General features: G+C 41.0%; 3 protein-coding genes across 3 annotated transcripts in view; all 3 read left to right on the top strand.

Annotated features, from left to right (window-relative positions):
* LOC311054966 (transmembrane protease serine 9) overlaps nucleotides 1–21547 on the top strand; it is a 37510-nt gene extending 15963 nt beyond the window's left edge. Inside the window, exon 11 of the transcript XR_014601741.1 lies at nucleotides 21495–21547. The gene's annotated coding sequence lies outside the window, so the exon portion shown is untranslated. The remainder of the gene's footprint in view (nucleotides 1–21494) is intronic.
* LOC311054965 (uncharacterized protein) overlaps nucleotides 9538–22586 on the top strand; it is a 110103-nt gene continuing 97054 nt past the window's right edge. Inside the window, 2 exon segments of the mRNA XM_084071013.1 lie at nucleotides 9538–9570; nucleotides 15203–15223. Of these exon segments, the coding sequence (XP_083927139.1) occupies nucleotides 9564–9570; nucleotides 15203–15223 (28 nt within the window). The 5' untranslated portion in view covers nucleotides 9538–9563.
* On the top strand, nucleotides 16612–19926 carry LOC311055714 (chymotrypsinogen A-like; the record flags this gene model as incomplete). Its single annotated transcript, XM_084071985.1, has 6 exons — nucleotides 16612–16775; nucleotides 16873–17107; nucleotides 17265–17436; nucleotides 18332–18591; nucleotides 18854–18954; nucleotides 19597–19926. Exons 1-6 carry the CDS (start codon nucleotides 16731–16733, stop codon nucleotides 19924–19926), a joined length of 1143 nt encoding a protein of 380 aa, XP_083928111.1. The 5' UTR covers nucleotides 16612–16730.

Here is a 22586-nt window from a genome sequence, read left to right as displayed (position 1 = left end):
CCACACACACACACACACACACACACACACACACACACACAGACAGACAGACAGACACACACAGTTTGTTACAGGCTCTGCAATGTTTTGAAGTAAAAGATCAAAATAAACAACTCATAATGTAACATTACTCTACATGAACATTGAGTAGAGTTGTCAGTGTTTACCAGAGTGGTGAAGGCTGCTATAAACACTCTTGTGACAAGACATTTTCTCCATCTGGCCAAACAGAGGTGAGTTTCTACAGGTGACTTAGCTTAGCCAATTAGCGGCTTAGCATTAAAGGAATTGATGGAATGTGTGTTTAATTTCATTTTATTTTAATTTCTTTTATTTTACTTGGTAAAGCAACACCTAGTCAGGATGAAGCATTGTTGTGTTGTGTGATGTGAAGTGAACATGTCATGTTGTATTGTTGAGCTGTGTTTGATTGTGATGCTAAGATAGGCTATGCAGGCCTAGTCAGTGGTAGGCCTGCAGTAACTAAGTACATGTACTCAAGTACTGTACAATTTTGAGGAGCTTTTACTTTACTGGAGTATTTTAAATTTCCAATACTTTTACTTCTACTCCACTACATCCCAGAGACAAGTATTTTACTCCACTACACTTATTTGAAAACTTTGGTTACTAGTAGTTACTTTGTAGATTTGGATTATTATTACAAAACATACCACTTCAGCCCTATAGCCTACTGTATATACAGTAGTTAGGCTATTTGAAAATAGCCGATCTACAAACTCACAACGCGTCACATCGTAACACTTTGTGCATAATGAGTACTTTTACTTTTGGTACTTTAAGTATATTTTGATGCCAATACTTTTGTACTTTTACTGAAGTAAAGTTTGAATACCAGACTTGTACTTGTAATAGAGTATTTCAAAATTGCTGTATAGGTACTTTTACTCAAGTATCAGTAAGTATCATCAGGATCCTGGATGGCTTGGTTCCAGGCTTAATAATTTATAAAAAAATATTTTCTTAAATCTCCATGGGAAGAATTAATGGGTTTTCTATCTGTGACACCACAAAATGGCCGCCACTGCTATGCCCTATAAGTGTATACAGGGTATTTGCACATTTATAAAGTCTACAATTTAATGACTTTTAATACTAAATTGGCCAAATGGTCAAATATTACGTAAGAAAGAGGCAAACATTGTGAAAATAGCCGATCTACAAGCTCTACGTATACTAGGCTGTATGTTGTGACAGGATACAGTATACATATACTAGGTAGGCTGTGTTGTGACAGGATACAGTATACGTATATGTGGCTCTCGGTTACTTGAATTTTTCTTTCTTTCTTTCATTCATTCAGATACTCAAGGCTGGCAGAGGTGTTGGAGGGGACACACCCCCCTCCCCCTCCTCTTCATTATAAGCGTGGACTATGAAGACAGGCCATCAGTGGAGGAGGGGAGCAAGAACTGGGCTTCACTACTACAACTAGGAGGTCTAGATGACTCCCTAATGTAGTCTTTTTTTATTTTATAAACACACACACACACAAACACACCCCACACACACACCCACCCACTCATACACCCCCACACACATACGTAAATGCCCAGAAGACTGAGGTTCTCACCTACAGTGTAACACCCTCCCAGACCATCCACCTCTAATAAAGTACTGGTGAAGCTAACCAGAGAGATGTAAAGTACTGGTGAAGCCAACCTGATGTATGGAGGATGAAGATGATGGGAGACACCTGCTGGAAGGCTCATCCGAGGATGCCCTGCCCTAGAGATGGAGATCTGGAGATCTCTCTCTATCCATGGGTTTGTCTGCATGGTGGTTTCCTCCGAAGACTTGGTCCGCACGGTCGAACGGACGAAGACCTCGTCCTTCTCGGGGGTTTCCCCTGAAGACGGCTGATGAAGACGACTCAAAGTAGGAACCTCTTTAGGGCTGTCACGATTATGACATATTAATTGTTGCTCAAATAATTGCGATTAACTAGGCCAAATTAATTAATTATTGCTACGTACATTGAGCATTATAACATTATTAATACAAATGTGTCTGTCTTCGTAAACAAAAGGTGCACGGGTCAGATATGACAAATAATTTGCGTAATTCAATATCTTTGTACTTTAAAAAAAACATAAATAGTGGAAATAGCAGTCTGCTATTTCCACTATTTTTGAAAATGTTTGAAAACATATGAACAATGTCTTCAACATGGAAATGATTATGCCGATTATCTGAAAAAGTATTGCGATTATCTCAAATACTTGCGATCAGGTGATTATGTAATAATTGTGACATACCTAACTTTTTCCTTTTCCTTTGCTGGATGCTGCTTCTGCTGCTGCAGTTTGTGTTGTATGATGTTTTTGTTGTATGCTGTTGATGCTGTACGTGTCATGTGCTGATGTTGTTCAAGATGTAGCTCTGTTGCTGTCAGAGCTTTTATAAACACAAACACACCCCACACACACACCCCACCCACCCATACACCCCCACACACATAGCTACCCCACGCTCTGTTGCTGTAGCTCTGTTGCTGTTGGGGCCCGGTGTGGCAGTGAAACATGTTCAGTGACTGTTGGTTTGTGGCTCTGGAATTGAAGGCTGATCTACACTATCAGGTCGGTTGTGTTGTGACTGTTATTGGAAGTGTGTGTGTGTGTACATTTTTTTAAACGTAGTCCTCTGTAAATCCGGGCCATTTGAAAAGGTCACTTTTTGGTAGGTACAACAGAGCACTCCTGCAAACTGTGGAAGCCATTTTTAGACAATCAGGATGGAATCTGAAAAATCTGAAAGACCCTGTTTAGTTTAATGACTATAGAGATACTGTGTAGCGAATTGCGTGATGTTTGAACAAAATCTGTAGGAGTACTATCAAAAATGGGTTTTGCAAAAAGCGGCCTCCTGGTGGCGCTATAACAGGCCCATGTGAAAGATGTGGGGCAGAGGTTCTGAATTGGCATCCAGGGAGTGTGTGTGCACATATTCGCTGCAATCAAGACAACAGTGCCGGAGATTATCTGTACACAGACAGACAGAATGACACACGGACACACGGACGGACAGGGTGCAAAACATACTTTCTAGAATAAAAGAGTGCTCCTCGGAGCACAGGTCTCCGCCAGGTCAGGTAGGTTATTGTGGCCTCCTGGTGGCGCTATAATAGGCCAATGTGAAAAGGAAGCCATTTCTTCTTAGGCCTTGCACGGCAATCGGACACTGCATTCATGATTTGAGGCATTTTGTTCAAAACAATTGTTTTGCTAAATTAGACCTGCTGGTGGTGCTATAACAGGTGTTAAAATGTTAAAAGGGTGGCATTTGCTCCTCAACATAGTGTGAATGTGCGTGCAAAGTTTGACGGCAATCGGATGCTGCGTTCATGATTTGCGGCATTTTGTTCAAAACAAGCCATTACTGAAAACTTTAGATGTAAATCTTAGCCAATCAGGATGGAATATGAAAAATCAAACACATCCGTCTTGATCACATGACTATAGAGATCATGTGTACCGATTTGCTTTTTTAGACAAGTGGTTAAAAGTCTGAACATACATATTATAGAACAACATATAGAAAAGATCATGTGCAAACAAACTAACAAAAAACTTTCATTTACGCAACACTGGTGATAGTGCTGTCAAACAAGTCGATGAAGCTATCTATGAAATCTATGAATTGTTTTAATCTGCAACACATGTAGTGTGGGTCCCTGCTTTATCTCTCTCAGCTAAGGCCTGAAAAGAGTTGAAGGCCCCTGCTGCATTAGATGACGTTAGGTGATTCAGATGCAGGAGGCATGTGGCTGTTTGTTTTTCTCAAGGCAATAATTCACTCAATCCTCACTGTTCTCAGAAATGAATGAAAAGCATTTGCATTACAAGAATGCTGTCAATGAATACACCAAAACATCAATTACATTTTTATTATTCAGTAATAATTTCATAAATGTGAGCTTAACAAATAAAAATGTGGCATGCACAATGTTTTTTTTTAAATAAAAAAAACATTATTCTCATTAGAAAAAATGCTTATAGGCTTACTTCATTTACTCTTCCATTTCATTTTTACAGAAGCACAAAAATTCTACTTATTTCAACGCACTGTCATCCCAACCACCAAAGCATAACAGAGTTCATCATGCAGGCTTCAGAGTAATATTAAAAAGTAATTATTCTTCTGCTTCATAATTTGAATAGAGGAATAGTGTGTTGCTTAATAAACTGGGCCGACTTCACAGTCAGCACAACATTCAGCAATCATATATATTACTTTTTTTAAAAGACGTAGAGTAATGTATTCCCAGTCCCTGGTGTGACTTAGTTTTGTCACGTGATAGACTGAAAGAAAACCAAACATGATGACCTGGAACACCTATACACTGTTATACCTTTTCACCCAGGAAAGTCTATGTCATCCAAGGTCACTTCGATTATGCATGCACCTCATATACCACATCACCACAAAGGCCTTAAAAACAAGGCTCCAGACATCCCAAAATAAACTGGTAAGGCTAATTCTTGGCCTTTCATCAACAACTCATCTAACCCCTGCTCACTTTGCAAAGTCGGATGGCTCAGGGTAGAGGACAGAGTACAGCAACTTGCAATGGGCCTGGTCTACAAGATACACCATAACAAGATACCCATGTACCTGTCAAAGTACTTCAAAAACATAAATGAAGTCCACTTCCACACCAGCGGTAGCTCCACTGATCACGTCCAACCCAGATTTGGCACAAACAAGGGGTTGAATTCGTTCTCCTGCTATGCAACAAAAATGTGGAATACCTTACCAAAAGCAGTGAAAGAGAGTAAAACCCTACTCTCCTTCAAAACTGCCTAAAAGAGTACCTTCAGGTGGCTGCAATTTAAAACTTGCCCCTGTAAAAGTCCTAACCTAAACCCCCCCCCCCCTTTTTTCTCGAACCTTTTACTGTACATATTTTAGTTTTTCTTATTTTTCAATTTGTAAACTGTTTATATGATATTCTGCATAGCAGTGTATATCAGTCTGTCATTTAATGTCACTATGAATTGAGTACATGGGGCTTTCATGGGCTTTTCAATCCTATTTAGTTGACCTTGTATTTAAACTGTACTTTCATGTGCTTTTTTTCCTGCAAATTTCTAAATAAAGTATTCAATCAATCAATCACTCAATCAATCAATCAATCAATCATATTAGCTGTTGCTATATAAATAGCAACATTTATTTTGATTTTTTGAATCAAGATTTATAAAGAAAACTTAGGTCAGAATTAGAAAGTGTTTTTCGAATCAGGTCTAAATGGGGTTTGCAAGCCAGGATACATTTTAGGTTCAATCATGTGACCGTCAGAGTTTGTGGTTGCTTCTACAGTGGGTGCAGTACGTTAGTCCGACAGCGCATTCCTCCGACAGCGCAGCGCTCCGACGTTTCCAATACTAAACCCGAACCAAACCCGCACCCTAACCCTAACCGCACGCGGATGCCACATAGTCGGAGAAAAGGTCTGTCGGATTCTTTAGAACCTCTCTCTACAGTATGTTACCAGGCAACATTTAAGGCTAATTCTTCAGTAATGCAGTAACATTCTGACAGGACTACTTTGATCCTTTCTGCTTCAGTGAGCTTCAGTCAAGCAAGGTAACAGCCTATTCGTTCTCTGAAAGATTGCCAAGATAACAAACTAATGACTTAATGTGCAAATGCAAGTTTAATGACATGGCTTGAAAATAGTGAATCCTTAAAGGGATTGTAGGCAACATTAAGCCTAAATTTGAAACATATTTATATATATATATATTGCATTTTTTCCCCTCTATCAGCCACTATATAATGATGCTGGGGTGTTTTCCTGCATTGAAACACAGTCCTCTTTCTGAAATCCGTATTTTCCATACTGTTTATGTTTGTCCGGGGCGTAAATTAACGCACGCATGTGCGCGTCCGTGCGCGTCCGTGGGAACTTTTTACTTTTGGTTTTAAAACGCTTTCAAACTTCTTTTTTGAGGCACAGAATTTACTTTTAAGAAATCGTTTGGATAGAATTTAGTTGTTTAACTTCATATATGTGGTCAATTTATCATGAAAGAGCCTATTTAGTGGGCAGTCCCACTTCTTTATACCTGCAGACACCTTGTTCAAAATAGCAGATACAAGCTGTTGTGATATTTGTTAGTCTATTTTCACAGAATGTTTGCCTATGTCCAGAATGGATTCAAGACATTGTGCAATCAAGATACAAGAGGGTTTTATTGTAACTTTCTCTTACAGGTACATTACAAGCAGTGAAGTGTTGGTGTGGCGTGCTTAACAGTGATGCATGTGTTTAAGGAAATAAGATTAGAAAAGGCACGAGATAAGAGAACATGACTCAACTTTCTAAAGAAACTCACATTTGATCCATGTGACACTTGAGAGAGAGAGAGAGAGAGAGAGAGAGAGATTTAGTGTGTTAGTAATCATTACTGTAGAGCATGGGTCTTCAACAAGGGGTCCGGGACCCCTTGGGGGTCCTCAGAGTTACTACAGGGGGCGCGTCAAATCTATGTGTGATTTTTTGTTTGTTTGTTTGTTTCACATTAAAACTTGAATCCTAGCACCCCTATTCCGGGGGACAATTCAACAAAAATAGCAGATCAACAAGCTGACAATGCGTTGCTCTGCGATGTATTGTCAGCTATTGTTGCTATTTTTGTCGATTTGGCATAGAGCAGACCAAGTACAGAGCCAAACGTCAAGTTCTCTAAGAATTGAGGGATTAAGTGGTTAAATGTCCGAAAATACACATTAAAAAGATAATATGTAAACAAACAAATACAAAAACATGAATTTACACAACACTGATGATAGTGCAGTCAAACAAGTCTATGAAGCTATCTATCTCAGCTAAGGGGTCCTTGATCTGAAAAATATCGAAGACCCCTGCTATAGAGTGTTTGTACAGAAACAGGGTTCTTCCTGTCTCTCCAGTTCTTTATTAAACTCAAAATACGTATTCAGGTCGGAATACCAATTTTATCCATTCAGCGGAGAGAAATGATACAGGACACAGGATAACAAGTGAAATTGGAAGTGATGACACAAATGAGCAGTTAATGTAAGCTGATAAATGACTACTCTCTGGCTGAATTTGGCAACACACACCTGAAAATGTATTTTCTGTTGAAATATATATATTGACAAATATCACTCACCCTTACCTTTAAGATAAGAAAATATCTCTTGCAGAAATAACCATTATTGTATTATTATTGAACATCAGGGATGAATAAAACAGATAATTATGAAGTAATTTTTAATGTGAGATGTGGACAGCAGGTTGACTTCTTGGAGGAGGAAACGAAAACGAATCTAAGGTCCTGCCTAATTAGACAGAAATGCGTGACATTTATTAGTACTTTAGTCCAGTTCCACTTGTGTTCTAAGTGCAATGACCAAATGATGAATGACAGCACAGCTATTTAGTAAGGAGAAAAAGGAAATCCGTTTGTTTGAGATTTGATTATGGATCATCAAGTGTGTGTACTCTTATTATATTCTTCAGTCATCATCTAGATCAGTGTTTGTCAACCTTTTTGGTGCCAAGGTACACCTGGCTTAGCCAAAATATCCCAGGGTACACCTAGATATATGGTGCGTATATATATATATATATATATATATATATATATATATATATATATATATATATATGTATATGTATATGTATATGTATATGTATATATCTGTATATGTATATGTATATGTATATATCTGTATATATATATATATATATATATATATATATATATATATATATATATATACATATACACACAGATTATTGGGCAGGTATAAAGAAACCTTGACCATTACAAATATATACTGTCTGAATGAAAGCCATAATATTTTGGCACACTGAGTATAGCAACATTGTATGCCTTTCATTGCTTTCAAGGCAAAAAAACAAACCATGTCACTCTGCCTTTCATGAATATTCAAGGCAAAAAAAGTACCATATGTCATTGCTATGCGCTAACTGCTAGCATCAAACTCTGCTGGACTTGATAGTTTTAAACTCTCTAAAATGGATCTAAAATGTTGTGCTTACCTCGACAATAAGTGTTGTCCCTATCTACTTCAATGGACTACTTTATTTGGGCTGTTTGCTGATTCTTTTTTTTTAACGAGGCAACGAGCAACGACAACGAGCGTGCGTGCGCGCGCACACACACACACACACACGCACACACGCACGCACACACACACACACACACACACACACACACACACACACACACACACACACACACACACACACACTCTCCAGGCTGCAGCCAACCCTGGCAGTCAGTGGCTGCACAGGACAACATATTTGCATTCCTGTGGGTGATGGTCCCCTACACTGAATGGACTCGGCCGTGGCTGTGTGTGAAACGGATGATGGCCGTATCGATTGACGGACGCGCTATTGTTCTCGAGGGGGTGGTTTCACACGTTCTTCAAAGCTCACGGTACACCTCGCAAGTATCCGCGGTACACTTACTGTACCATCTACCGCGGTTGACAATCACTGATCTAGATCTAGGTCAGATCTTGGTGTCCGGCTAACAAGACGCAGTCATGGTTTCCCATCCAGCAGAATACAGACTCCACAAGGCAGCAAAATATGGTCATACCAGCATCGCATAAACACGTTTTGTTTGCTGTTGCCTGACTACTATATCTTAGATCCGGTGATAAGTCGTTTTTTTCTCCTTTATCAATGAATAATGATCTGAATCATGATCTGAACAAGTTGCATAAGCCCAAATCCTAATTATGTCTGATTATAAGGTACTTCTCATATTCCACTGACATGCTGTCATGTTTTCACCCAGAACACATGCAAGGTCGCTGCCAATTCCATTTCTATCTCTACCTGTGTTGTTGCAATTCGGCTCCTGGGATGTAATAACGATAGTAGATAGTAGGTTAATCTCGGATTGTTTTGAAGAACGCAACAACACCTCCTTCAGCGACGACTGGACGACCGGTCAGAGCCAAGGTCAATGTGTTGTCGAAGACGTTTGGACGCTGTTTGCTGATAAACTGTGGCACATCATCACCTTCCTCTTCATCATCAACATCATCATCATCTTCTCTACCAACCAATGGAAGGATTCCACATTTCGGCAGCTCATCTCTGTCTAACAAATTATGTCATACTGTATGTGTTAAGCCTTGATATGTTGTCTTGGCAACCCCCCTGATAAGGGTCTTGTTATACTGTAACCCCCTTACATTTTATGGCTCGTCAGAGAGCATCTGGTATTGTCAACCTCATGTCTGCTCTCTCGAATACAATAATCGATTACTATACAATGGATGTGTGTGTCTTCTTATTGCTTCTCTGAAATTAATCTGAACTTCACGTAATAAGAAAATATTTATCAACCGGTGTAGGGAGGGACAGACAGGGTGGGGCGGGTGAGGTGACACCTCCTGCAGGTGTGCTTGGTAGAGGGAGGAGTATATAAGTTGATTTAAACAAGTATGACTTCAGTGACAGACTCACACACACGATGGCTGTCTGCCAACTAGTACTCTGTGTAGCAACTCTGCTAACGTTACTGATGAGAGGTGAGTAGAATCTCTGTTGCCTTACCAGTGGTGAACAGTACATTTGCTTGAGTACAGTACTTAAGTAATATATTTTTGTATTTTATTTTAATTTATGGTAGCACTTGCTATGTATCCCATGTGTATAACGCATTATACACATACTTATAAGGTATTGTAATGCTGATCATAATCCTTTATAATCATATTTATAATAGCTTATAAATAATCATAATGCAGTATAACCATAATCATAACCATAACACATTATAAAGCTTATTATAATGACTTTTTTAAATACATATATTGTACCTTTGACTCAATTGCATTTCTAGGAAGGGACTCTTGGGACCCAAACTTACAAAGATACATTAACTACTTAAGTCCTATTTCAAATATCATGAAAATATGTTTTTATTTTTGGACAATTTGGACAACTCCCCAGGGGGTCCCCAAATGATTTTGGGGATTTTCGCTTCGAGCCATAATGATAAGTCATTGGCGGCCCCCCGGAATATTAATGGTCAGCCACCTACCAGACACGACTCTCCTGTGAGCCAGTCTGACATAGGGACACCCCTGTCTACCTGACACACAGTCATGCCCACTCACGAGCGCCTATCTCGGGCATAGGAGCCAGCATCACCCGCCAGGCGGTCCATTTGGGACCAGCATACATAGGGACATGACTATGTCTGCCTGACACAGTCTTGCAACATGTGGAGGTCTTACAACCACCACCACTGGGGACTGTCCTCACTGCCTATGCTAACTCAAGAGTGCCTATCTCAGGAAAAGGAGCCAGCATGGATGTCGACTTGGGACCAGTGGGACTATCCAGTGAGCCAGGCGACATAGGGTTACTCCTCTCAGCCTAACGCATAAGCTAAATTCCAATACCTTCATTTGTGCCTCCTCCTCCAGTGTGCCGTGACTTAGAAACGTTTGCATCCCAAATGCTAATTTGCTTTTGGAGGAGCTGAGCACGAGGAGAGTGCAGGGCTGGCTCCCTAAGCCACTTGGAGTGAGATATCTGGCAAAGATACAAGTGTATATTTCATGCTTCTTTTGTGGAACTGTCTTCGTTGAAATGCGTGGCATATAATTTCTCCTCCTCCACATAACAACCCTCTGAGGTCAGGAATAGTCCAGCAATCCAACTGTGTGACACGTCATAATTGCTGTCACTTCAAAATGATGCTAACTGAGCATTCCAATTCCTTAAAGCAACCAGATCTTTCCCCCTCCTCGCCTCCTCGCTCAGAGACAGGACTAAGGCGGGAGTGGATAGCCGATCGACAAACTCACAACCGCAACCCGCAACTGCCATCATTTACAAGCAACTTTACCTGGCAACAGTGGCAGAGAGGGATAGAGCACACGAAGATTACATTGGGGATAATGGCTTGCAAAGTAGGGGTGTGCCAATATATCTTCCCACGATATATCGTGATACGTTTTCGTGACGATATGTATGGTTTTGGGAAAAAAAAATATATATATATATATTTTTTACAATCATTATAATCAGGCATGCAAACAGCCCCGAGGTGAAAAGGGTGACAACATGTTGTTTTTTTTTCGGGTCAGGTGTCACACTATTGCCCTATTTGGATTGAAAACGGCTATTGTAGCTGAAAAGCTACAAGTTTGCATGTCTGAATAATGCAAAAACAGAATTATTTGTTTGCATTTACTTTTTTCCTCCCCCATATATTTTCATAATAAAAAAAGTGCGTATCGTATCGATATCGTATCGAAGTTGTGAGCCAAATATCGTATCGTATCGTTTGGTGAAATTAGTGTATCGGCACACCCCTATTGAAACGTCTTCTCTTAAAGGCAACGGCATCTGGCACGGTGATTCGTTTTATTATTGTAACGCCCAAACCGCACCTATAAATAATGTAACGGGTAGTGCAAGTGTTTTGCGTGTCCCAAAATAGCAACTTTTGCACGGGTTTTTAGGATCTATGGACTAAAATAGTCAGTCTAAGCCATATCTCCTAAACTGGTGGGTCAAACTGCACAATCAATATGTCAATTCAATCAATTTGTAGCTATGATTCCCTGCTTTCATATGACATGAAACATTTTTTTTACAAAAGCATCAATGACAGGCTCTTTGGTGTGGTGGGTCACTAACTAGTAACATGTACCTGAATCAACACAGAGGATGTTGCTATGCTGTTTACAAAGCAATTATTGCCTTCAGTTTGTATTAGATGTTAAACCAAAGGGAACTTCACCTCATAGTGACTCTCTAGTATAATGGCACAAATAATTTGTTCTAGATCTTATGTTTTATTATGCAGAATGCAGTGGATCTTACTATTGTTTTTTATTTAGTGCTACTTAAATTAACTGATGACTCGAGCAGGGTCTGAATTAGGCTGGGAACATAAATATATCTTCTTACATAGGTTTTGAACTGTGGTTTGCACATAGGGTTTGCAGTACTTTTTAGCCCCTGCTTGAAGGCGTTCATTCGTACAGGGAGGGTGTTTTGCATGGGAGACAGGCTTTGCATAAAGATGTTAACAGACATGGGGACTTTTGTGCCAAAATGTGATTTAAACACTGTAATCACACTTTTTTATATTGTTGGTTCCATTAAGACCAGTGCAACTCCCATCCTGATGACTCCCATCCTGATGAGCTGGTACAGTGCAAAGTGATTAGATGTACAGTACATTCATTAGCCGTCGCTGTCACTACAGTGAAGTGGAATGAAGTAACGCAATAAGTATTTAGTTCCTTTTCACAACTAACTATATCTTTCCTGTGAACCACATTAACCATAGTATCCATATTCTGGGCATGTCATAGTAGGTGAACATTCAAGAAAAATAGGGGAACGTAGCAGAACATTTGACAAAAAAAAATTCTATGAAAAGGTTTCTGGGAACATTTTTTTGTCACGTAGTAGAAATGGGCTAAACCTTTGGGTCATGATTGATTTGTTGTTCTCTTATCTCTGGCCTTTTCTAATCTTATTTCCTTATCTTAATTAAATGTGTTCCCCATTCATGCCGGTGTGTCCAAAAACGTAGTTACTGCACTTTAGCTTGGCAGGGCAGTATACTGCCCTGCCAAAGTGCAGTAACTGTGTGTGTGTGTGTGTGTGTGTGTGTGTGTGTGTGTGTGTGTGTGTGTGTGTGTGTGTGTGTGTGTGTGTGTGTGTGTGTGTGTGTGTGTGTGTGTGTGTGTGTGTGTGTGTGTGTGTGTAAAAGAGAGAGAGAGTGTACGTGTGTAGCCTAACCCCCAATCCTCATTGTATCTAATTTATTTGGAAAGAGTTGTTTGGAAGTGTTTGTTAAGTTATGTATTTGCGCATGGAGGTGTGGCCGTGGGCGTGTTGTTGCCATATCCCCAAAATTGTTATTCTGCCCACACATGTTTGGGAAAGTGTATAGCGGAATCTAAGACCACCCGCAATGCCAACTTGGTTTGGTAGAGCGCTGGATGTCTGGAGACGGCCAGGGCGCACAGCACGGCACCGCTCTCTACTAGGCTAATTGTCAACACATCTCTGTGATTCTAATTTTCCTATAATCAGCAGAAGGGAGGCTGTCAATTCCTTGTGTCAATTGTGTTTATATAAGATGATAGTCTATTCAAAGAAGACAATTTGTGCGTCGCGCAATGCAATGCTCTCCAAATTACACACATCAGTTTTATTCATCAATTACGCAGGAAATAATGAACTGATTACAAAAATATAAAATTCTCTCTAATCAGTATGTAGGTGATACGTATGTCTATTAAATGTGGTTTTATTGAAAAGCAATCAAAGGCTAGAGCTTAGAAACCCAACGTCGGGTGTATGTTTCCATGTAAAATCCTCACAGTGTGCTGCTGCGACAGGAGCTGTGCCAGAATTTCCGAGAGAAATAAGCAACCAGGTCTATGAAAACAAGCCCAAAAGAAGCGACTATAATAGGCCACATGAGCACTTCAAACCTATATATGTGAATATGTCATCCATTAAACAATGTGCATATTTATATATGTTGGCTATTTTCAAATAGCCGATCTTCAAGCTCACAACCGTTCTACCATTATTTACAAGCAACTTCAGAAAAACAAGCCCAATGTGTCTTACAATAATCAGACCAGGCAACACTGCAGACAGGGAGAAAAGATTGAGTAAGATTGGATTGTCACGGGTATGTAACGGGTAAGGCAGGTGTCCCAGAATAGCAACTTTTGCGGGGGGCGTCCCTTGCCTAGTCTTAAATCCCATATTTAGCCACTTCGGCCCTGAATAGGGCCCTGTATCTGTTTTGCAAGGTCCCTTTGTTTATAACCACTAGTCCTTACCCGGGTATGTGCGCAGTCAAAAGTATTTGCAGACTTGTTATACACAGTAGCCTATATGCTTATAGTTAAACTTAGGGAGACCAAGTTTGTTGTTTCTTGCATGTTAATAATGGCATTGATTGAGCACTGGTGAGACAGACAGTCTGGGGCTATGGGAGAGAGAGTTGTTAAGAGATCAACTTGGGATGAGCACATTATCAAAATAAATAATGTTTTTGAGGCACGTGGTCCGTGGACCACTTGACGCGTTCACTGGGGGCCGCGGGGACCCACGGTTGGGGTTCACTGCACTAAGCTGTTGTGTTGATGACAGCCTGTCTGTGTATTCCTCTAGCTAGTCTCTCCAATACACACACACACAAGATCCTCCTTCGTTGTCATAGAAAGAGAAAAGTTTTTATCCCGGCCGGCTCGTGTCGTCTCTCAACGTGAAAATACTTGAAATAATGTACTTTCGCGAAAGGGCCTCTCTGTGTGGAGTTTGCATGTTCTCCCCGTGTTGGTACCCTCACAAAAACATGCAGTAATCCTGGTCACTATACTGCCTCCCCCTGGCCAGCCGGAGCGCCTGATGGAGGGGAAAGGAACTGGTTGGAATAACGTGTTCCTTCCACGCGCTAAGTCAAACCAGGGAAACTCCCCTGTCAGGTGACCAGAAGGTCAGTTGGCTCTCATGCATTGAAGGAGGCGTGAGCTCGGCCCTTGCCTCCCTAGGTTGGCAGAGGGAAGGTAGTGCCCAGGATTACATAGACAATTGGCACTGGGTGTAAAAGATGGGTTACAAAATCTCGGGATAAAAGATTACATCTAAAAAAATAATGTACTCTCTGACCATGATCACACATAATAAGCGCTGCGTCCGTTGTATCAATGCCCGAGTAAACATATCAACACGCTCATCGCTCTAATATTAGCACCGAGAGCTTCAGCTCGTAACAAAGTCTACCCGGAGACTGGCCACTGTTTGGGACCGTGCATCCCATAGCCTGGGGGAGCGTAACCTGGACAACAGACCCCGTGACCCCTAACACTGTTAGCATAGACATATAAAGCACCTCCTCCGATTCTGGGGCGTCTGTACCTCGGGCGCCATTTTAGAAAAGGCAAGCTTCCTGACTACTGGCCAATCACAGCGCGTCTTTTCCGGGACTTGGCAGTATGTATTTGTATAAAAATATAAGAGGATAGTTTTTATACAACTAGATTCTGACACATCCCGGAAACAGTGTATAGCACCTCTGTTCCCTCTGTCCAGAGGAACAAAACAAATAATGTGCTGAAAATTATCTAAATTTGTCATTTTAATAGCTTTTTTCCATTCCTTTTTCAGGGGCTCACTCACAATTAGATGGTAAGTAAAGTTTTATTTTCTTTTTTCTTTTGCCTGGCTAAAGAGCAATAATCCCTGCTAAGGCTGCTCATTTCGTCTAACCTAGCCAGTTGACCCATATCTTGTTTGAATACAGTGTGTCAGACTCAATAAGGTTACAAACATTTACTGTATGTAAAACCCCAAGGTGACACACCTTTTACCTTTACTTACATGGTGAACATTTGCTGCATATACTGTAGGCTACAGCCTATGCTATTTTCCCATTCATTCAGTTCACACATGTGAACTACAAAGGATTGTAGATTGGCTATTTTCAGCAAAGAGATTTGTTGTAGAAGAACTGTAGAATCTAGTATAGAGTCCTGTTGGTGGTTAAGCCTGATTTATACTTCATCGTATGACAGAGCATAAATTATGCATTACTCTATTGGCTTTGCCAGCCAGATCAATTGACGGTTGTGTTTCTCTCAGTGTGTGGCCAGGCTCCTCTGAACACCAGGATAGTTGGAGGTCAAGACGCTCCAGCTGGGAGCTGGCCCTGGCAGGCCAGTCTACATACATCTGGTCACTTCTGTGGAGGATCTCTTATTAACAAGGAATGGGTGCTGTCAGCTGCTCACTGCTTCTCAAGGTGGGATATTATTATCAGCAAGAGATCCGCTACTCTTCAAAGACCAGTTCATTAATACTTTACATACATTAATACAAAAAGAAAAGTGAATATTGTGCTCATTATGGATTGTCTTTTTTCTTTACTCCTAGTAATAGCCCAGCTGGTGTCACTGTTTATCTGGGTCGGCAGAATCAAGAAGTAACCCTAACTAACTCCAACCCCAACGAGGTCTCTCGGTCGGTTAGCCAGGTCATCCGCAACCCCAACTACAACAGTTTTACTAGTGATAATGACATCGCTCTTCTGAAACTTGCATCGCCGGTGACGTTTACCAACTATATCCGACCAGTCTGCCTGGCAGCATCGGGGAGCACCTTCTACAGTGGCATCGACAGCTGGATCACTGGCTGGGGAACAAATGGAACTAATTGTAAGTATCTCGTCACCCGGCATTTCATACCGGGTGAATTAAACAACCCCCCCCCCCACACACACACACACACACACACACACACACACACACACACACACGTATCTTATTAATAGTTGGATTAATAAGATACAAGCCACGTATCTTATTAATGGTGAAGTACAGAAAGAGAGGATGGGAGCTATGTTCATTATCAGGTAGTCATCACCGTTATGCAGCGGGTCAGTTGACTGTGATTAAAGAAAAGAAAAGATTTGTTATGGTTATTATTGGTCATTATTGGTCAGTATTTTAAATGTAATTGTGCTGTTTTATTTTCTTTGCCTAAAAAAATATTCAACCAAAAAAATAAAATAATCATTTGCTCATGAAACTAACTTTGTGTCTCCCTAGACCCTAACAACCTCCAGGAGGTGGAGGTTCCAGTGGTGGGGAACAGACAGTGTAACTGCAACTATGGAGTGGGCAGAATCACTGACAATATGATCTGTGCTGGACTTAGTGCTGGAGGGAAGGACTCATGTCAGGTGATCATTTGAATGGTTGTGTTCATTGTGAGTATTTCTTCCTGGAAATATCTCATTGTTTTAATGCAGTGTTTGTTTGTGATGTGTTTCCCTACAGGGAGATTCAGGACACCCAATGGTGAGCAAACAAAATGCCCGCTGGATTCAGTCTGGAATAGTGAGCTGGGGTGTGGGTTGTGCCCTGCCTAATAAACCTGGAGTCTACACCAGAGTGTCTCAGTACCAGTCTTGGATCAACAGTCAGATCACTTGTGACCAGCCAGGATTTATCACCTTCACCTCCTCTGGGACTAACAGTGACCTGAGCGTCACCTGTGCTGGCCTGCCACCAGGTACACCAACTACACCTACCAGTCGTGTGTTCTAGGTTTTTACGGAGGGATACGATAATCATTTCCTCCACGACATGGAGTGGTCATGGAGAAACGCTAGCACACTTTCAATGGATGAAATGGTTAGTAGAGGGCTATGCTTTTTGTTCCATTTTAGCTTTCGTCTGCGGCAGTGCCCCTTTCAACACTCTTATTGGTGGAGACACCTTTGTGACAAGAGAAGGTCTGTGGCCATGGATGGCCAGCTTACAGAAGAATGGTACACATGTCTGTGGTGGGACACTGATTTCAGCCGACTTTGTCATGAGTGATGCCAGCTGCTTCTCAAGGTAACACATCACAATTACCTACCCTGTGTGACATGAAAGCAGAGGCATGCAACAATATATCTTCTCCCAATATAGTACAAATAGTACAAATATTATACACTGTTATGTCAGCTGTAGTTTTAAAGAGTTTACAATCTATACATATTTACCAGAATTCACAAAAAAAAAATCAAACTAAATCAATTATGGAATGTACTTTATCATTCCAAGTTCCACTTAATTTGTTTCCTCGTTCCCCAGAACTACTTTAAGGGGAAAGGGGAAAGGTGGTATTTTCTGGTACCCGGGGACGGGAAATTGCTTTTAGAGCTTCAACCAGCTGATGGCTGCCCAGATGGCTCTGATATGAGTCCATGTGGGGGTGCTGTTAGGGGTTAAGTTTCTTCTTGCTCAGGGAAGCTTTGACACGCACACTGGGCGAGCTGAATGACGAAGAGGCGACCTAACAATTCCCAGATGGTCTCTCCACCCACTCAGCTACAGCCATTCGAATAATATACAGTAGTGTTTTTACATTGCTATCTTTAATCATTTAGAACGACTATATCAGTCAGTTTTTCTTCAGATCACATGGTGATCTGAAAAGATTGTGTGCCGGGGCCCCCAAAAGAGAAGAATTTTTCAAAATGTTTCAAGACAGAATTATTGAAAAAGAGATCTACAAACTCACAAGGCGTCATATTGAGACAATTGTAAAGGTATAGAATAGGGTCAAAGTGTTTAGACTGATGTTTATTCTTTATTATCTCATTTTGCTGGGGACCCCCTGCAACCCCCTCAAGGACCCCTGGGTGTCCCCAGACCCCACTTTGAGAACCACTGGTCTAAGCATGGAAATGTGTGTCTTCAAACAGCAGTGCAGCACCCTTCACTAAGTTAACCCTTTCTGTCTCAGTTCACCTGATGTGTCCGAATGGACCGTCATCCTGGGCCGTCTGAAGCAGAATGGCGCCAACCCATTTGAACAGACTCTGACTGTGACGGAAATCACAGTGAGCGCGCTGACCGGTGACAATAACGTGGCAGTTCTCAAACTGGCATCCCAGCCCACCTTCTCTGACCACATCCAACCAATCTGCGTGGACACTGGTTCAGACACCTTCGCAGCAGGTTCTACGTGCTGGGCAGTGGGCTGGGGATTGGGAGAAGGAGGAGGTGAGTCCCTAAATAAGGCAGGGGTCATTTTAAGATGAAAATGCAAGATTGTGTACAGTATATGTATATACTCTTGAACTTCAGGTCTTACCACCCAAATTGCTCATTTTTAAATTGTTTTTTTATTCAGACATTATTTTGTAACTTAATGTGAAACATACCGTTTTTGTATTTACATGAATGCTGTGGATTATGTGTATGGTGTGGTCCAGGTTAAACTCTGTCAATTTCTCAGCTTCCTCTTCTGTCTTCCCAAAATCAGAACAACAAGATCTGCAGGAGTTTGAGACCTCTGTGGTGGATTGTGGGAACGCCTCATCTAGTAGTGACTCCATATGTACAGGAGCTGTGACACTGCAGGAGGTAGAGCTTCTCTTTTGGATACCATACTGCAGCTTATGCAAAGATAAAGGCCAATACATGCTTTGTCTTATGGTGGTGTCAATCGGCCAAAGTAACAGATTTTCAAGTGGGAAACCGACATGATGCAGTGCGCTTTTTTACTTGAAAATCTGTAAATCAAAATAAATTAGCACTACAACTATCGATGATTTATTGGCGATTATTCTATCGCTTACCTTTTCAATTAACCAAACAATCGAGATGTGTTTTTTTCATATATCAACAAATCTATGTGAAAAATATTCGAATTAATTTCATAATCTATGAAAATGATTATGTTTGGTATTGTGTAAATGTTTGTCTATAATGAGAAGAGAAAAAAAGACAAGTATAATTCAATGTTTCAAATTTGATTATAAGTCAGTTATTATTGTCTCCTCCAGGCAGAAAGGCATGGCCGAGACTATGTTTTGTTCCCTGTCCGTCCATCCGTGTGTCCGTGTGTCATTTCAGCCTGATTGGCGAATTCCGAACATTGCTGGCCCACACTAACCTACCTGACCCGGCGGAGACCTGTGCACTTTTTCTAGTTTATTTTTTTATATTCGATTTCATTGATTACTTGGTTTAACCATGTACTGAATCAACTGTGTGCCTCTACAGGGTGATGCTGGAGGTCCTCTGATGTGTAAGCAGGGTGCCGTTTGGTTCCAGACTGCGGTGTTGACCGTCGCCGACAGCGGCAATCAAACGAGGGCAAAGGCATCATCGCCATCGGTTTTCACCAAAATGGCCCGGTTCCAGTCATTCCTGTTGAATACAGTGGGGAGCCTGTTGTCTCCAACCAGCACGACTTCACCCAGCGTGAACACTACCACCACATCCTCACCCAGCGTGGACACTACCACCACATGCTCTGCTCCTCACACTCCTTTATCATTTATCCTCCTCCCTCTCATATCCCTGAGCATCCTTCTGTCTTTCTGGTACTAGCTTCCAACTGTTCAACGGGTGGAGTCTATAGACCCCTTAACAGACGACGTCACACTGATAAGAACAAGTATGCGCACCCAGGCCGGCACCAAATGAAACCCATTCTGTCCGGTCTCGCAAGGGCGCGCCTCACTAGCCAACACACAAGAGGAGGTTGAATGTACTGAAACCAGCGCAGCCCAAAACAATATGTTGGGAATTGATTGATATACTATGGAGTATAAATTAGGCTGCTGTAGGTTAAGCTTAAGTTGGTTGGCTAAATCAGCTGATGTGAGACCAGAACAGTTTGTATAGTTCACTTTACATAGTGCTTGAAAAAGCATTCATCCTCTTAAAATGGCCCAAAATGGACGGCTGTTATTTATTAATAATCTTTGGCGGGGGACTATGCTTTGGCAACATAATTCAGTATGAGGTGTTCAGTTATTGAAAAGGACGAGGCAGAGGTGAAGAACTCCATAATGTGGACTCGCAAGCTCACAACCTATGACGCCACTGTTATGAACATTCAGTAATGTTAAAGGCGAGCTGATATGAGGTTACTGTTAACTAACAGTATGACATGCACCTGTTAATCAAACACCACAACGCCAGTCCAGTGGCTGATGGCTGCTGGTATAGAGGGAAATCATTGGTAAAAAAATAAAATATGTTTCGTTATGTAAACACAGGGTAAAGTTACATACTATGTCTTTAAGCATGGTGTTCAATTATACATTTTCAACTAAAAGCTGACACAATGTGTCCCTTTTTTTTTGCTGAAAATCTGTGTGGGTGTGTGTGTGTGTGTGTGTGTGTGTGTTTTTACCATGAGCCAGGGTCATACGCTGAAATATATATGAGGCTTTACACTGTAAAGTTTATAGTGTTCCATTGTTCCATGATTTGTTTCATACTGGACGTTACTGTCAACTTATTGACCATTAATCAGTACAATTTGTTATGTGATGATGATATCGTTGTTGTCGGGCAGAAACCTGTTATTGTCTCCGCCAGGCCGAAAGGCATGGCGAGAGTATGTTTTACCCCCTGTCCGTCCGTCCGTCCATCTGATATCCGGCACCGTTGGCCCGGTCAAATCATGAACGCAGCTTGCGATTTGACGCACATTCAGGAGGAAATGCCACCCTTTTCACATTGGCCTGTTATAGTGCCACCAGCAGGTCTAATTTAGCAAAACACATTTTTGGAACAAAATGCCTCAAATCATGAATGCAGTGTCTGATTGCCGTGAAAGGCCTAATAAGAAATGGCACCCTTTTTCACATTGGGCTATTATAGCGCCACCAGGAGGCCATAATAACGTACCTGACCTGGCGGCGACCTGTGCTCCGAGGAGTACTTTCTCTAGTCTCCATATGTTTACATTTTTTGTGTTTTTTTTTCTCGTAAATTAATGCCCTACTTGATCATACTACAGCGTCACACAAAAGCATCAAAAGTAGCAGATCCGCAAGCTCCAAACACGGCGTGAAGAGAAACGCTTTGAACTACTTTTGCTGTTTTTTACTTTTAATCCTGAAAAGTAACAGTTTTGGACATAATGAGGTTTACACCCGACAGAGGAAAATGTATGACTTTAGCTGTAAATACTTATATTATTTATTATTTTTATGTTTAAAGGACAACTTTGTTTTTTTACAACCAAGGTTTATATTTTAGCTTGTAATTAAAGTAAATAAATGATGAGTGTAATTTTTTTTTCATTTACTGCTTTCTATAGTTTTAGCATTTTTTGCGATATTTTTTACAGTGGGCGGGGGCATTCTGTCCGGTGGCTAAATATGCCTTTTTTACACAATAAAAAAGGTCCGGCTGTCTGAGATGGCCAGATGTGAGTTATTGGGGGCTAGAAGAGCTACTGTAAATAATAATAAAGAAAACGTCGGGTTAATGTGTTAAAAAAATACATATTTAGCCACCGGACAGAATGCCCCCGCCCACTGTGAAAACACTGTAAAAAAGATTGTGAAAATTGCTAAAACTATAGAAAGCAGTAAATGAAAAAAAAATTACACTCATCATTTATTTACTTTAATTACAAGCTAAAATATAAACCTTGGTTGTAAAAAAACAAAGTTGTCCTTTAATGTGTTATTAACAGATGTACTGTGTTATTAGCAGATAACACATAACTATATGCTAATATGAATTTCTCAGGGGTTTGGGTATTGTTGGGGAGATTCTCCACTAAACCTTGATATATTATTTATTATAGAGCAATCCTAAAGGATGCCGGTTCTGTTGTTGGCTGTCACGGGTATAGGTGGGAGCCGAGAATTAAATGGTTCTTGACTTCGCACAATGTTTGGTGGCGAATAGGCTCTATCTTCTCTGTCTTCTTGATTCTTTGCTGTCCTGAAGGAGTTGGGCCTTTAGCCTCAGTCTGGCTCAAGGGGATCTCAGGGACTACAGATTTAGTCCTAGAGTCCAGGAGATCTCAGGTACTAGATATTTAGTCCTAGAGTCCGGGAGATCTCAGGGACTAGAGATTTAGTCCTAGAGTCGTTGAGCCCTGTAGTTTTGCTGAAATTAGCAATTAGCTAAAGTGGTCTGTCAGAGATAAGGCTAGCCGTAGGTTCTCCGGTTGGATTTACCTTCTTTCTTGCTGACTATCACGGAACGCACCATTCTGCGTCCGTCATTTATGTGTGGGA

Source organism: Gymnoscopelus microlampas (genome assembly GCF_963454915.1).
Source record: "Gymnoscopelus microlampas genome assembly, chromosome: 11".
Lineage (NCBI taxonomy): Eukaryota > Metazoa > Chordata > Actinopteri > Myctophiformes > Myctophidae > Gymnoscopelus > Gymnoscopelus microlampas.
The sequence above is the reverse complement of the archived record's forward strand: the minus strand, read 5'-3'. Positions and strand labels throughout refer to the sequence as shown.